Below are 14,887 nucleotides of genomic sequence, written 5' to 3' on the forward strand. Positions count from 1 at the left end.
TGACATTAATCCGATCACAATATTGCGATTGGCATTTTTATTCTAATTACTTTCGTCCATCTAAACATAGCTACTGTTATGGCATACTGCAGGAAGAAAGCCAGTGTTTAAAGAAAGGCATAAGAAGTTCCATGTAGACTTGGCCTCAAACCACGAAGGTAACAAAGCATAGTAAAACATGGTGGTATCAGCATCAAGCTGAGGGGATGCTTTTCTTTAGCGCTGGAAGGAAAGCTGTCAGCTGCTCACCACATGTTGGCTGGACCTCTGTAGGAAAATTTGGTTTTCATTAAAGGTGTCAGAGTTAAGGGGTCTGAACACAAATCTACAAAGCACAGCTTTTATTTGTAAAAAGTTAAAGTCATCTATTGTTTTCCTTCTACTTCACAATTATACACTAATTTTAGCTGTTCTGGCTGTTACAAAAAAAAAAGAAAAGAAAAAAACTTCCCATAAAAATACATTGAGGTTTGCGGCTGTAAAAACGTGACAAGGTCCGCGGGGTATGGACGCTTTTTGAAAGCATTACATATTCTGAGCAAATGGGGTTTTCTCAAGAAGAAGAGAGACTGTATTCTTCATTCTTTTGGCAGCAACTTCTGTTGTGACGTAGCTCACAAATAGCTCCTATGTCTTTGTCAGAACTTTAAAGACGGATTGGCGCAATATAAACCGTGTGGAGTTGTTATTGCCTGGTGCTGAAAGAGTATTTCCTGTTTGAATCCGGGATGGTGGTGCAGGGGGAGTTCTGCCTCAGTTGACCTGAGGCATAGATCTGCTCGACTGCTTCAGCCGTCTCTTCACTCAAGGGTAATACTCTCGCTAGCCTCCCATTTAGTAACTCCTCGCCCGCAGTGTGGTCAGCGATCCTGCTGAAGGACTTCCTTTCTTAACTGGGAAATGCCAGTTGTCGTGAGATCCTCCCTCAACATGACCCTTTCATCCTCCCCTTCGTTTCCACTGTTAATTGTGGAGACCCTCTCTCACAAAGAACAGCCTTTTTGTTGAACAGATGCATCTTCAGCGCACAGACCAGTTGGGCGCTGCCTCACTTGGAGTCGCACTTTGCATAGTTTCCAGTGAGCAATGACCTTAGCACTGAGTGGTCTGAGCAGTCAGCCAAACATGAGGAGATCTTTGGTGCTTGGGGAAAAAAACAGTAGCAATGTAAATATCTGAGTCATTCTTTTAACAACTGCTGGAAACATGACATATGAAGTCAGTAATTCAGAATATTATTGAACAGTTAATTTTTTCAGTAATTCAATTCACTAAGTGAACACATTTATTATTTACACAAAGACTAATGTTCTCAAGCCTTTATATCTGTTAATCATGATGACGTTCTGCTTACATGCCTGTGCAAATTCTCAGTTATCCGTGTCATTGCAACAGCAAACATGCTTATATCGGAGGCAACCGGATTTTTGCTCAGTTCTTTCTGAAAACATTTCAACACCTATCCAGGAGTCTTTGTCAATTCTAGTGGCTCGCACTTGAGCCAAGTGCGAGCCACTAGAATTGAGCCTCTTTGCTGTTCCGCTTACAGCTAACAACAGCATGAGATTTAAGATTAGAAGATTACATCAGACCCATTAAAAATAACAGGTGCTTAAAGGTTAATATTCAAAAAGATACTTTAGATCTAAAAAAACAAGCCTCATTCGAGCGCATCCTTTAATTTATTTTGAATGTGAGAGTACAATGTAAAAAGGCAGGTAAGTGTAAAGAAAACCAGCCCTCATGGTGGGAAAAGCCCTTCAGTGTTTTTGAAGTTTTTCTCAAGCCAACAATAAGGGAGCATTGATCCCACCCATAATTTCTACAGTACCACCCCTGTTCAGTGGGCTGACCTGGTCAAGTACATCAGTGTTTTGGCAAGCCATTATCAGTGAAGTGCCAATTCAACTCTACTCCTTGCTACCCATTCAACACTTGCTCCTCACAGCCTGAAGAATTCCTCTTCTGCTTCTCTTTCTCTCACGTTTGCTGTAATCATGTGCATCACATTCCCACACCTGGAAGTTGATGAAACGCGTCCTGTTGGACTGTAGTGCGAGTGTGGGGCCACGTCAACATAATGATGTTATTCATTACTTGTCTGGCTCTGTGTTGGTTGATTTAAGGCAAGATCACTGAAGTAAAATGCAATTATATCAGATGCCCCACAATTGTCCTTGTATGTGATAACACAATGCACGGATGCAAAGACACAATGATAACCTTGATGCTGCCTTTCAGTCTAGGACACATCATAAGAGCATTTTCACACAAACGGTCTACTATTCACCCAGGCATCAGAAAAGACACTGCTCCAAGAAATTATGATAAGACCCAGACCTCCATTTCAGACTATACTGGTCTGTTTAAGTTCATGTATTTAAAATTAGAAAAACAGCTACTGAATGAATCACAGGTTTTCATGAGCAAGGTCTATTTCACTGATGTGAGCAAAGTAGTGATATTTGGTCATAATGCATATTACGCACATTATGTTTGATTAAAAACAAAAAGCACCTCATACCGATTGTCCAGCATGGTTTTGGAGAGGTGATGCCATGGGTTTGTTACTTTGCGGTCATTAAGTAGAACATGAAATCCTGTGTATAGTAACTAACACACTGTGTGTGAAACAGTGTGGCAGACCAATGATGTCTTTCAGAAATGTTGCGTTATCGCTGCTGATGTTAATTTTAAAAGCTATTTTAAAACATTGGTGTATAAATGTCTGGGAAGTTTCTGGACGGACACCTCTGTGGTGGGTCTGATATCCAACAACGATGAGATCCGTTACAGAGATGGGGTCAACAATCTCACACGGTGGCGCACCAGGAATAACTTCACCCTGAACACCAAGAAGGTCATAATGGACTACAGGAGGTCCAGGAAGGCTGAACACGCTCTTCTCTGCATACGGAGGCAGGCGGTGGAGCGTGTGGACAGCATAAAGTTCCATCACATTCAGATTTCCTCTGATCCCTCTTTGATGGAGGACACCTCCCCCTTGGTGAAGAAGGCTCAACAACGGCTCATATTTCCCAGGAAACTGAAACGAACTGAACTTTCTACTCAGCTGCTCTTAAACCTTATTGGGCTACTTGTGAAAACATCCTGTGTCTCAGCGTGATAGTGTGGTATGGGAGCTGCATGGCACAGGAAAGGAAGGATTTAGCATGGATGGTGAGGACAGCACAAAGGACTATGTGAGGCCATTTACCAGATCTAAACACAATTTATGCTGCACGAGTCCAGAGGAGGGCAAGACACATTGCCACAAGTCCCACCCACCAGAACAGCTTCTCTCCCAAAGCTGTGAGGGCTATCGCCCCCTGCTAGGAGTATTACTAACTCTGTTACCTGTTTACAAACATGCTGCTGGTTCCACAAGTTCTTGATCCGATGAGAACTATTTACATTGTCTCTCACATTCTAATGTCTATATGCACACTTTTATCTTCTCAAGAAGTGTTTGTTTGGAAATGTATGCAACTTGAACATTACAATTGATTGAACTAATTTCACACTTTTTTTTTAACTTCTCCAGGAACGTTTGTCTGATACATTCTTGCAATAGCACAGTAATTAACATCGTACTGTAAAGTGACTGCTAACTGTCTATTTTGACTCAAACATTTAAATCTTGTCAGATGCTGAGGACTATTTGCACGTTTTAGCTTCTCAGGAGGTGTTGTTGTCGGTGCATCCAACTTGAACTTTATGTTTGATTTATGTCTGTGTGTTATATGTGAAGTCTGAGCTGGTTTTGCACCACAATCTAATTACGGTTACATAATGACAATAAAGAGTCTTGATTTTTGATGCCGTGACCAACACTCAAAGAAGTATGAAAGTGTTCACCAAAGAACGAGATGATGGGCAGCCATAAGGAACAGCCGATATGGTTTCCTTCAGAACAGGTCCTCACAGCTTTTGTTGTTCCTCTGACTATATTTTAAGCACTTTGCTGATACTGAAAAGCGCTAAATGTAAGTCTTCTTCATTCAGTAACAGTGGCCCCACCAGAGTGTTGTGGTTAGCATGACCTGGTAGCGCTAAGGAATGGCATTCACTGACCAAAGAAGGATAGGATTTGTGTTTTTTTTTTTTTTCCTAACCAGCTGGTTTCTGGTCAGGACTGGTCAAGGTGCTTACCAAAAAAATGTGTTGGTGCATTTCTGTTTCTTGCTTGTATGTTTTTAGAGAGAGATGGCTTGCTTTATGGAAATTAGTTTATATTAAAAAAAAAGATAAATAAATTCTATTCCCCTTTAAAAATGACAACAATGACCCCTTCTCTCTCTGAAGGTCTTGGCTATAATAATCATATGGGTCAGCATGCTCAGATGACAAGCTGCTGAAAGACTCTCGGTGTGGAAGTGCTTGTATGCATCTTTAACAAGCTTTCATTAGCAGGACCTTCCACTCCTGCTGTATCCTTCGTGTACAGTGCCTCTCCTATTGGCAGGCGGCGCATGCTCCAGCTTCATATCTCACTGCTGGAAATGAAAGGGCAAAGAAACAAAGTGACTGTAACCCTGGATAATCCTGTGTAATTATTGGCCTGTCACATCAGCTGGTTGCTTTGTGGAGCAGGTGTTTGAGCTGCTCAATCCAGAATGAGATTTGTCAGAGCAGTGGAGACATGTTGTGTAATTGCACATCTATACATGTCTCATCTGAGCGTTTCCTCTTTATTTTCCCAAAGTAAACACAAAAAGAAGAGGTCCTTTGTAGGCTTGGCTCGGTTTGCTTACAAGTTTGACGGGCGGCCTTTTCACGGCCGTGGAGGCTGATGATTTTACATGTTGGCTGCTGGTGCGTATATGTTGGGTCCAGCTGTGCTTTTGTTGTATCTGTTACTTGCGGCGTGGTCCGGGGTGGGGCAGATCTACGGCACAATCCGTTATTATGCAGAAATATTCTCTCATTTATGTAACACAAACATGCTTTTAGGATCAAAATTGTTTGTCGGATATATAAATCCTGTTCCCTCTGCTGTAAAACGCTGTTTTGACATGGTTTTCTAAATAATCTGAGTTTAATACAGACAATATTTACCGGTCGCCTTGAAGGAGTTAGTCTCTTTAGGTGACTGTCTGGACCACCCACAGAGGAAACACATCTGAGGATGATCACAGACAATGACACAGACGTGTTTACTTTGCCTTTATGACAGAGATGACACCGAGATGTTCAAGCTTTTCAGGGTCATAAAATACTCTATTACCCTGAAATTGCCCTGTGAATGTACATTTCATGTTAACTATAGTGAGGCTTAGTGCTTTTCTCTTTCATTTTCTGACATACATTCTTCCTGTCTGTCAGCACTGGATACGGGGAGTGCCTCCTTGATGAGCCTGTCGGCAGAACATATGAGCTTCCCACTCTCCTCCCGGGTCAGATCTACAATGCCAACAAACAGTGCGAACTGATGTTTGGGCCTGGTTCTCAAATTTGCCCTTATATGGTAAGTCAACATGCAATAATAATAAAGTAGGAAAACTTTCTTTCTGCATATGCCACTCTATCATGGGGATATCAATTGAATACAATTTTACAAAATCCATCTAAAGTTCACCACATTAAACGTAACTTTCCTTGTTTCAGTGTTTTGTTTTGTTTTTTATCTGACCTAGACAGTCCCACAGTTAGTTGGGATCAGATGGATCCCTATTGACGGTCTGTTTTTAGGAGAAATGCTGGATGGCTCGGAATCATAACTGAAACAATCACAACAACTTTATCAGCAGCAAGCCCAAATATTAAGCTGTGGGATAGTATAATATTTGTCACGCGGCAAAGCTTAATTACATTTGTATATAACGTTAATACAAATAAAAGAAAACTAAGATTAGGCATCACTATATCCAGTCTGAATGTTGCTATTTTTACTAAATATTCTGTCCTGTAATAATGTTGGTAACACATAAAATATTTCAGAGGCAGCTCTATGCCGCGCTGTCAGGAATGTTACTTTTGCACTCAGTCAGTAGAGTTTAAAGGTGTTCCGTAGTCTGAGACCCACAAGATTAATAAAAGAACTATACAGAATGAAAGCAACACTGCAAAAAGAAACTAAAAGTAAGTACATTTTTCTTGAATTGAGTCTATTTGTCCTTGATTTAAGCAGGTGAATAAGCTTACATGCCAATGGAATAAGATTTTTGGACTTAAAACAGGAACAACTCATGTCCATCATTTTATATCAGTGGCACTATTTCTTTTTATCTTATTTTTGTGGTAAAAATACTCCTTCAATCGGCAGATCATCCTATTTACTTGCTCAAATCAAGGACGTGTCAGTTTGCACCTTGACACGTAATCAATTCACCCTCCCCCTTCTTTTTTTTGGGGGGGGGGGGGGGGGGTTGTTGAATGAGTGCAGTGTGAGAATCCAGCTTTAATTCTCCGTCAAATAACTCTCATTTCAATCACACAGTGGCTTTTTCAGCAATTATCTGTCGTTTTTTTTTTTCAGCAGCAACTGCATTGTTTTTTGTTTTTTTTGTTAGTTATGGTTTAATATTGTCCATATGCCTTCATTAAAGATTTGTAATTCCACTGATGGGAAATGTGCACTTGCAGGCTTCGTATTTCCCACCGTAAGTACTCTACCCTTCGTACTCAGGGTAGATTGGCTGTTTTTACTGAAACACGACCCAGATGTATCTGCAGATTTTGACTTTTTAGGACTGTGATGCTAAACCCTTGAGCAACCTGCTTGAGTTTAAAGCATCATTTTTCTGCTTAACTTTTTGCCTTTTGCTTCCGTTTCTCCTTTTAGGATTTTGAAGCGCGTTACAATCCACCGTCACACAATGTGAACACAGTTTTAACAATGTTCCTGTGTAGATTTAACATTTTGTTTCAAAAGCTAAAGTGACAACCAAATAAAATCATAGAGATCATAATGTGAGCAAAAATCATCAGGTGCCCAAAGGGTAAAGGTGAAAATTGGATGTTTTAAAAGATTGTCACAGTATAATAGAGACTTTATTTCCCATGTCAATCCAATAATGATTGCTACAGTTGACTTATTTTTATTATCATTGCAGAAACAGTGCAAACGGTTGTGGTGTACGAGTGCAGAGGGGGACCATAAAGGCTGTCGCACCCAGCACATGCCTCTGGCTGATGGGACTGACTGTGGTCATGGAATGGTAAGTCAGTCCAAGTCTACGCAGCATTCACTTTTTATAAACAAACCACAGTTCTGATTGGTTCAGTTGACACAAAGTGACACACAGTTGCTTTCCTTTTTGCACACTGATTGAAAAGTATCTGTATCTCACAAAATAAATGAAAAAAACTAAGACTACGTTCACACTGCAGCCTGAAGTGATCCAATTCCGATTGTTTTGCCCATATGCGGCCTGAATTTGATCTTTTTATGACACAGATCAGATTTTTTCAAATGCGACCCAGGCCACTTGGATATGTGGTCCTGAATCCGATACGTATCTGATCTTTTCAAATGCGACCTGTGTCTGTACGGCCGGGTCGCATTTATCCGACCTGTACGTCACCGATACTCGACAAACGTCACTATTCTGCGTCCTGCGATGCAGAAGCGGGAAGAAAGACGACTCCCATAGCGGACTACAATGAGAAGAGCAGTCAATGGAGGGAAACACTTCGGTTGAACGCATTCAGTTCACACAGGAGATCACATACAAGTCGCATATATTTGGAAATGTGAACGGACATGCAAAAAAATCCGATTTCACAAAAAAAATGGAATTGAGCATTAAGACCTGCAGTGTGAACGTAGCCTAAATGATTCTACAAAGATAAGCTACGTTATAATATTGTCTGTTATCCTTCATTCTGTTCTGTTATTTTGTAAAAGAGGGCAATATTGCATTTCAAACAAAAACTGATATATTCAAGACTTCTTTTTTTTTTTTTTTTTTTCTTTTTTTTTCCCAGTGTCCTGTCTAGCAATGTGGCAATAAAAATTGATATCTTAATGCCAAATAGAGCTCGACAGATTTTACTTTCACAAGTGGAGCAAACAGCTTTCGCCATAATGCTCCGCTTGATTTGTGCGTGTAAATAGCTTTATTGTGATTCCTGCAGGGAGAATTTCAAATTATATGGACACTACAATGGGAAAGTAGGAGAGTAAAAGAAAAACAAGAAGAGAGAAAAAAAAAAAAAGAGAAAGAAGAGGTGAAAGAAAGAAGAGATAAAAGGAAGAGAATGATAAAACTTCCTCTGTCTGCTCCATCACCTGGAAAGAGACACAAAAAGAACAGCACAACCAACAGACATAAAGCAACAGATACAATCGTGTAACACCTTGATACCATTGCTAAATCATATGTATTATTATTTAAGCTGACATGTGTAATGTGATACCTAAAAAAAAAAAAAGTAAAAGAAAGTAAATAAATTATAGCCTTTCTGTATATAAGTGAACATTTAATACCTGGGACCCAGCACCTGTGGGAGATTGTGAGAGTGCACTAGTTTAGGTGAAAATTATCCAGAAGGAAATGGCTTGATAGTGATTGTGGAGAACCGAAGACCCACCTTCCCCGAGCACAGAGGCAGGGGTCAGGGAGCCCATAACCCCGGACTCCCAAAGGGGCCCCCAAAGCAGTGCGCCCGAGAGGGGCCTTCACAGGAAATGTACAACCCCCCCCTGAGGAAAGAGGAGAGACGACCCCGAGGAAATCCCCCAGCCACCGCAATGCCGACGCCCCCAAGAGCCGCGGGGACGAGCCCGTGGGCCCCGCCGGCAGCCGGCCCCGCTGAAGTGGTCCTGAAGTGGTTCATTTATATTCAAGACTTCTAATGCATTACCCTGCTGCCTGCATTCTGGTAGCATAAACCCATGTGTGGGAATTCCAGTTCGTAGCTGTGCCACCTTGTTCTGAACCTGTGACCCTAACCCCTCTAAAAGGCAGGTGATTGGGTCAGTGGTGAGGCTGTAACAAAGACCTGGAGGAGGGCGACCAGCGCTCTCACAATAGACCGTACATCAGGGATTTTGCAGAGCAGGGATAGTGGGAGAGGAGGGAGGAACAGGCAAGCGTTGGACTCTCTTCTCACCTTAACCTCTTGGCCTTTATGAGTCTTACGGTCTGGGCCCACGTTATGTCTCATATCCTTTAATCTGGCTCCATCACCATGTTAGGATGTGGATCTTCCCAGACTAGCACGGAGGAGTTAACAGGGGATGGCTAACATCTTAATCCAACTGCAACAACCAGTCTAAACAGTAATGTGCCTGGACTGGAGGCTCTATTCTGCTCTCCCCCTGTACGTGGGAGGAACACAGGGAGTGTAATCAACCTTAGTAGGGTTTTTTTTTTTTAATAAAGAAACAACCTGTTACCTCTGGGATAATGCACATCTAAGAGCAAGTCGTTTTAATTTAGTATCTAGCCTTATCTACTTTTAGCCTTCAACAGTTCTTCATTTGGTTATAGGATCAAATGATCGTAAAAAATGAGAACCAGCATGTTAACTAATTTGGTACCATTTTATAGTATTACTTTAAATACATAACAAAATTGTGTTATATTTTGGATTAAATATAAACAAAACTGATCATCTTTGCTGGGCCAAGGAATCCCATTCTTATCCATTGACATTTGAATTGTTAAAAGTTATTAAAGAGTTTTACATCAGTGAAACAATACTGTAGATTTTTGGCAATTTTATGGACTTTTTTCAGTAAAAGAGAATACGATCTTAGGGGCAGCAATTGAGGGTTATTCATAAAAACATTTTATTTTACCACATAAAAAGCCTTAAAATAAGCTCGTCTGTTTTTACAGTGGCTTAATCTAACACTACAAATTTGAAAAAAAAAATCAACCGAGCACTTAAAAATAATCATTTTTAATGGGAAAAACAATTCAACTTTAAGCAACAAATATATTTTTTTCTGATGATTTGTGCTGAAATGATTGGAACACTTGATTTCAATGCTTTGTACAATCCCCTTTTGCCAACGAGACAGCCGTAATATTTGACAGTGTCTGAGACACAGAGAGCTTTGATCATTGCTCTTTGCCCAGTCTCCCCAGATCTTTTAGAGACCTGGCTACTCTCTCATGCTTACATCTTTCAAGATTTCCTGCTTGATTTTGCGTCTGGTAAACCATTTCTGTATTGATCGGTTCCTTGCTGATGACCCGATGGCAAAGCATATTTAGTTTTACCCATGTACTCTAATAAGGTTCCAGTGGAAAAGAAATGGGAACGCAGCGTCTGAGATGCACCACCAGATATTCACCCATTGGTTTATGTCAGATCCACCAGGAGCGTTTATTGCTGAAAAGCTTATTCATGTTGTATCACCAACATGCAGAGGTGTTTCAGAAACTCAAAAGGTTTATGCTTACCGAACCCAGGATTTGCTCCAGGTCTCCGACTGTCAAGTTAGGAGATTTGTTTTCCAACCTCCCTTAGCACCCTCCTTGCTCTGGGTGGTGACAAGGTTCTTGATATTGCTCATACTCCAGCACTTTTTAATATTGCTGCTTTGTTTAAGCTTACAGATCTATAACTGAGCATCTATTGTTTTCTAGCCTTTTCAAGACTAGCCAACATCCACACACATCTGGCTTACATATATATGTTCTCTTTTTGAAGAGTGGATAAAATAAATAATGCTCTGTGTCATATTTTGCCTCAGGAAACCTGTAAGTCATAGATAACTAGATAAAAGTCTATAAACACTTTGATCAATTAAATAAAACGCAATATATAGATTAAAATCAAGTGCCTTGACTGTATTTGTTTTTTAAGGGGAGCTAATAAGTGTGGCACTCGCAAATAATTATTTTTTTGTAAACCTGTATTTATTTCCAACAACTGAATACATGCACTCAAATTAAATGATTTTTCTAACTTCCTGAGTGTGAAATAATGCATCTGCAATAAACTATTGTTTACACTTTTTTGTACAGCGTGCCAATAGATGTCAACGCTGCTCTGATCCTCCTGGGTCTTTGTCGTTGCCGTTCCACTTTCTTCTCCAATTATTTTTGCCACGGCATTTTAATTATTGTGCAGTAACCATATTCTTCTTTTTGTTTGAATAGAGTTGTATACTTCCTGCTTTTTATGATAGATTTCATAAATTTTGATTTTTTTTTTTGCCTAAGTGTGAAAAAGGATGCAACTCTTAAGCAGGAAGTGTTCAGAAAGTTTAAAATCTTTAACAGCCGTTTTTTTTTACCCTCCTTCTTCTTCAATGTATCTATCTTATCTTTGTGTGCGTCTCAGTTGAGGCACCACCTTTGTCTCCAGCACTGAGGCCCAGGTTTGATCTTCATGCAGGGCGGTGTTTGAAGTAGCACGGGTTGAAAGAGATGGAGACCCTGCACCAACACTCACCTGTCCATACACGTCCTCTTTAATGTGGTATTGTGTGACGGCCTTGTGTGTCTGTGAGTGGGATTGTCCTCATCCTTAGGCCTGCATGCTCTGATAATCTGCAAACCCAGATGAGTCTTCCTAGGTCTGTTGTGTCAGCTGGTTCTGTACATCTACCTGAATTTTTTTTTTTTTATTATATATATTTTTTTTTGCTGTATACTGCTGCCATTTTTTCTATTTTTCCTTTTTTTTGTGGTCTTAACCCATTAATAGTATTCAAAATCGTTCAGAATTTGACACACTAGAACCACGGATCTGCATGTATTTTATTCTTCGTCTACGTAATAGACCAAGACAAAAAGTAGTGCTGTATTGTGGAAGGAAAATAATACATAGTTTTCAACATTTCAACAAGTAAAAACCTGATGCTGTGGTGGTTTGCAGCCCCGTTTTAATCTGACTCAGGTTTGTTAGAGAACATCGCTTAACAAACAGCAACACGAAGACCAAAGAACACAGGTGACAGGTCAGAGATAACGTCTAGTAGACGTTTGAAGCGCGGCTAGGTTTTAACACAAACATCTGACTGAGCACTTTTTAATCCATCCTATGAAATTTGAGAGAGTGTGACGCAACTGCAAACCTTCCACGACATGGGCTTCCACCTAAACTGAGAAGCCGTTCAAGGAGGGATTTGAATAAAGAAACGGCAAATATGCCCTCGGTGACTCTGACACCTTTGGAGTATCAGAAATCACAGGTCAGGGAGGAGATTCCATTGACAGGACACCTATTAGTCATGCACTTTACCAAATGTGGCCATCATACGTAGAAGAGGGGCAAGCAAAACTGCAATGATCAAACAAAGCTGTAAGAAGTTCTGCTTGCGTGGCGCCACAGGCCATATAGTGGACACAGCAAAAATGTGGAAGGAGGTGCTCTGGTCAGATGAGACCAAAACTGAACCTTTTATGGACTTCGGGAAAAACTGTACATGTGAAGAAATAAAATGAACCCTGGGCACATCCCCCTGAATTCACCATTGCTACTGTGACACATAATGATGGTAGATTCATGATGTGGGGATGCTTCTCTTCAGTAGGGACTGAGAACAGTAGGGAGTTGGAGTTGAAAGGAAAATGCATGGGAAAAAAATTACAAAAACATCCTGGAAAAACACTGTAGAAGCTGTAAAAAATGACAATTGGCTAGAAAGTCACTTTGAAGCAGGACGACTATCCTAAAAATACAGTCAGAGCTACAATGGAAAGGTTTAGATCAAAGCATCTTCATGTTTTAAAATGGCACAGTCATAGTTCAGACCCTAATCTAATTGAGAATCTGTGGCAAGACTTGAAACTTTTCACACATGCTGTTTATGCAATCTAATAGAACTTGAGCTATTTTGCACAGAAAAATGAGCAAAACATTTCAGTCTCTTCACAGGCAAATCTGAGACATACCCCACAGAATCTGTAGCTATAATTGGAGCAAAAGATGGTCCCAGGGGACAGGAATCCAAAAACAGGCCACACTTTTAAGCCCTTTTGCTTTCAATTTAAAAATGATGACACTTTTTTTTCTGTTGGTCTATCACATATCTCAGTAACATACACTGACATTTGAGACCTTTCACAGCTTTCATATTAAAATAACAAAGGGGATGTATTCTGTAAATAGATTTTCTTAACACGTCCTTTGACCCTCCATTTCATTTTTTTCTTGGAAATAAAAAAAGACACGGTGTTCAAGTTTCAGGCTTTACATGTATGGGTCAGTTTGTTGGCTCCTAGGTGTGATTTCTGAAGGATTACAACTGTGGCCTCTCTCGGGGGGGGGAGAGAACCACAGAAGCAGCGGGGGATTGTGTCTGGCCTCAAACAGATCCTCTTCCAAAATCAGTTTTGAGGCCCATATATTAGACCAAAACAGTGGCGTCATTCAAAGTGATTTCACACTGGTATAAAAAGCCACATTTCTAAATGGGCCTCACCTCCTGAGGCCCGGTTGCCTGAGGAGAGGGTTTTTATCTTGACGGGGTTATGAAACAAAATGGTGACCGCATTTGGTAATTGAGGTCGAAGCCCTAATAGTGGGACACGGGCACGTCCTCTAAGCGACAGAGGGTTGAGAAAGAAAAGAGTTTGTTTGTACACTGCTTGGTTACAAAGGGGCATCAGGCACAGTCAGGGTTCAGTCGTAGTTTTTGCCCTCGTTCTTCCTCTTTCATCTCCGACGCTCTTTTCTTCTCTCACCATGCCTTCCTCCAGAACTTACTCCCCGTTCTGTTGCTTTCACAGTGCGCTGGAGTGTGTAATGCGGTCACATGACCTTTCGGCGGTGCTTCTGTGATCTGGCTCAGTGGGCCGTGCCCTAACGAGAGCATCCCATCACTTGTTGTCTATAAATACAGCCACCACCCCGCTACCTCATCCCCCATCCTCTCTTATTCTTCTATTTATCCGCTAGCCCTTCCCTTTCTAGTTGCTCCCCCTGCTAAGGTTAATTATTCCTGTATGTCTAAGCCTTAGTGTTGGAATAATAATGCGCTAAGGTTTGTGTCAATGTGGTTTTTAATGGTTTGAGTTTTTTTTAATTTTTCTCCATTTTATTGAACAATACTTTAAGAGCCCTTAGCAAAGGTGCTTAAACCCTTCCACATACTCCCAAGTATGTTCTTGGGAGTTTATGTGATAGATGGTGCCACATATGGTGACATCTGATTGGGTGTACAGAATTTTTTTCATGGCCATTTGTTTAAAGGGACCTGAACACAAAGGCAGACTTTTCAGTTTTTATAGGTTAAAAAAAGTACTTTTGGAAGAAGTGTTAATGGATGAATCTCTGTTCATTTATCTAGACTTGTTCCTGAATTGCTTTATACAACACCTAAAGCTCTAAGATTCGTTTAATTTAACCCTAACTGAGGATTTAGTGTAAGTGAATAAGCAGGAAGGTGCTTTTAATTTCCAAAGCAGTCCTTAGAAAAGTATGATGGCCTGCTCCAGTTTCAGCCAATTAATGAAATCGTCAGGCCTTGAAAAGTGAGGCCAGGCCAGAGTGGAGCCTGCTGGCGAGGGCAGCGAGTGCTGGCCGGAGCTCCTCTGGCAGCCCGACAGACTTGTCGGATGACTCCGGGATGGGACTTTTTTGTGTGTGGGTATAGTTGTAGTGTGTAAGCTCGTGCGAGGCTTTGGGATTGTGAGACTGGTATCGGTGTCACTTGGAGCTAATTTCTGGTGATTATGGCGAATCAGAGTGGCAACATCCTGCAAATATCCAGACATATCTGTGGATTTGGCCCAACAAGAGGAGAGTTGTTTTAGCAGCCTCTGAGTTTGCTGATGGAATTATTGTGTCCGGTAGCCACTGAGAGCAGCTTTCATGGCCGGCTGTGTGGAAGCGGAGACATGCTTCTGTATGATTACAGTATAATGTGTTGCAGTTATGAATAGCCCTTTATTCAATCAGATCTATTGGATACATTCTTCTGATAAAAATTACATGACATGGAAAGTATAATGAAATCAGACAGACTCCATACACACTA

At 40.8% G+C, this 14,887-nt stretch overlaps 1 protein-coding gene across 3 annotated transcripts in view; it reads left to right on the forward strand.

Annotated features, from left to right (window-relative positions):
• Positions 1 to 14,887, forward strand: part of LOC105920985 (A disintegrin and metalloproteinase with thrombospondin motifs 20) — a 129,246-nt gene that overhangs the window by 41,295 nt on the left and 73,064 nt on the right. For all 3 annotated transcript variants that reach the window (XM_036147324.1, XM_036147323.1, XM_036147328.1), the window contains 2 exons: positions 5,326 to 5,467; positions 7,056 to 7,160. In XM_036147324.1, coding sequence (XP_036003217.1) covers positions 5,326 to 5,467; positions 7,056 to 7,160 — 247 coding nt within the window. The remainder of the gene's footprint in view (positions 1 to 5,325; positions 5,468 to 7,055; positions 7,161 to 14,887) is intronic.

The sequence above is a fragment of the Fundulus heteroclitus genome, chromosome 2 (assembly GCF_011125445.2).
Source record: "Fundulus heteroclitus isolate FHET01 chromosome 2, MU-UCD_Fhet_4.1, whole genome shotgun sequence".
Taxonomy (NCBI): Eukaryota; Metazoa; Chordata; class Actinopteri; order Cyprinodontiformes; family Fundulidae; genus Fundulus; species Fundulus heteroclitus.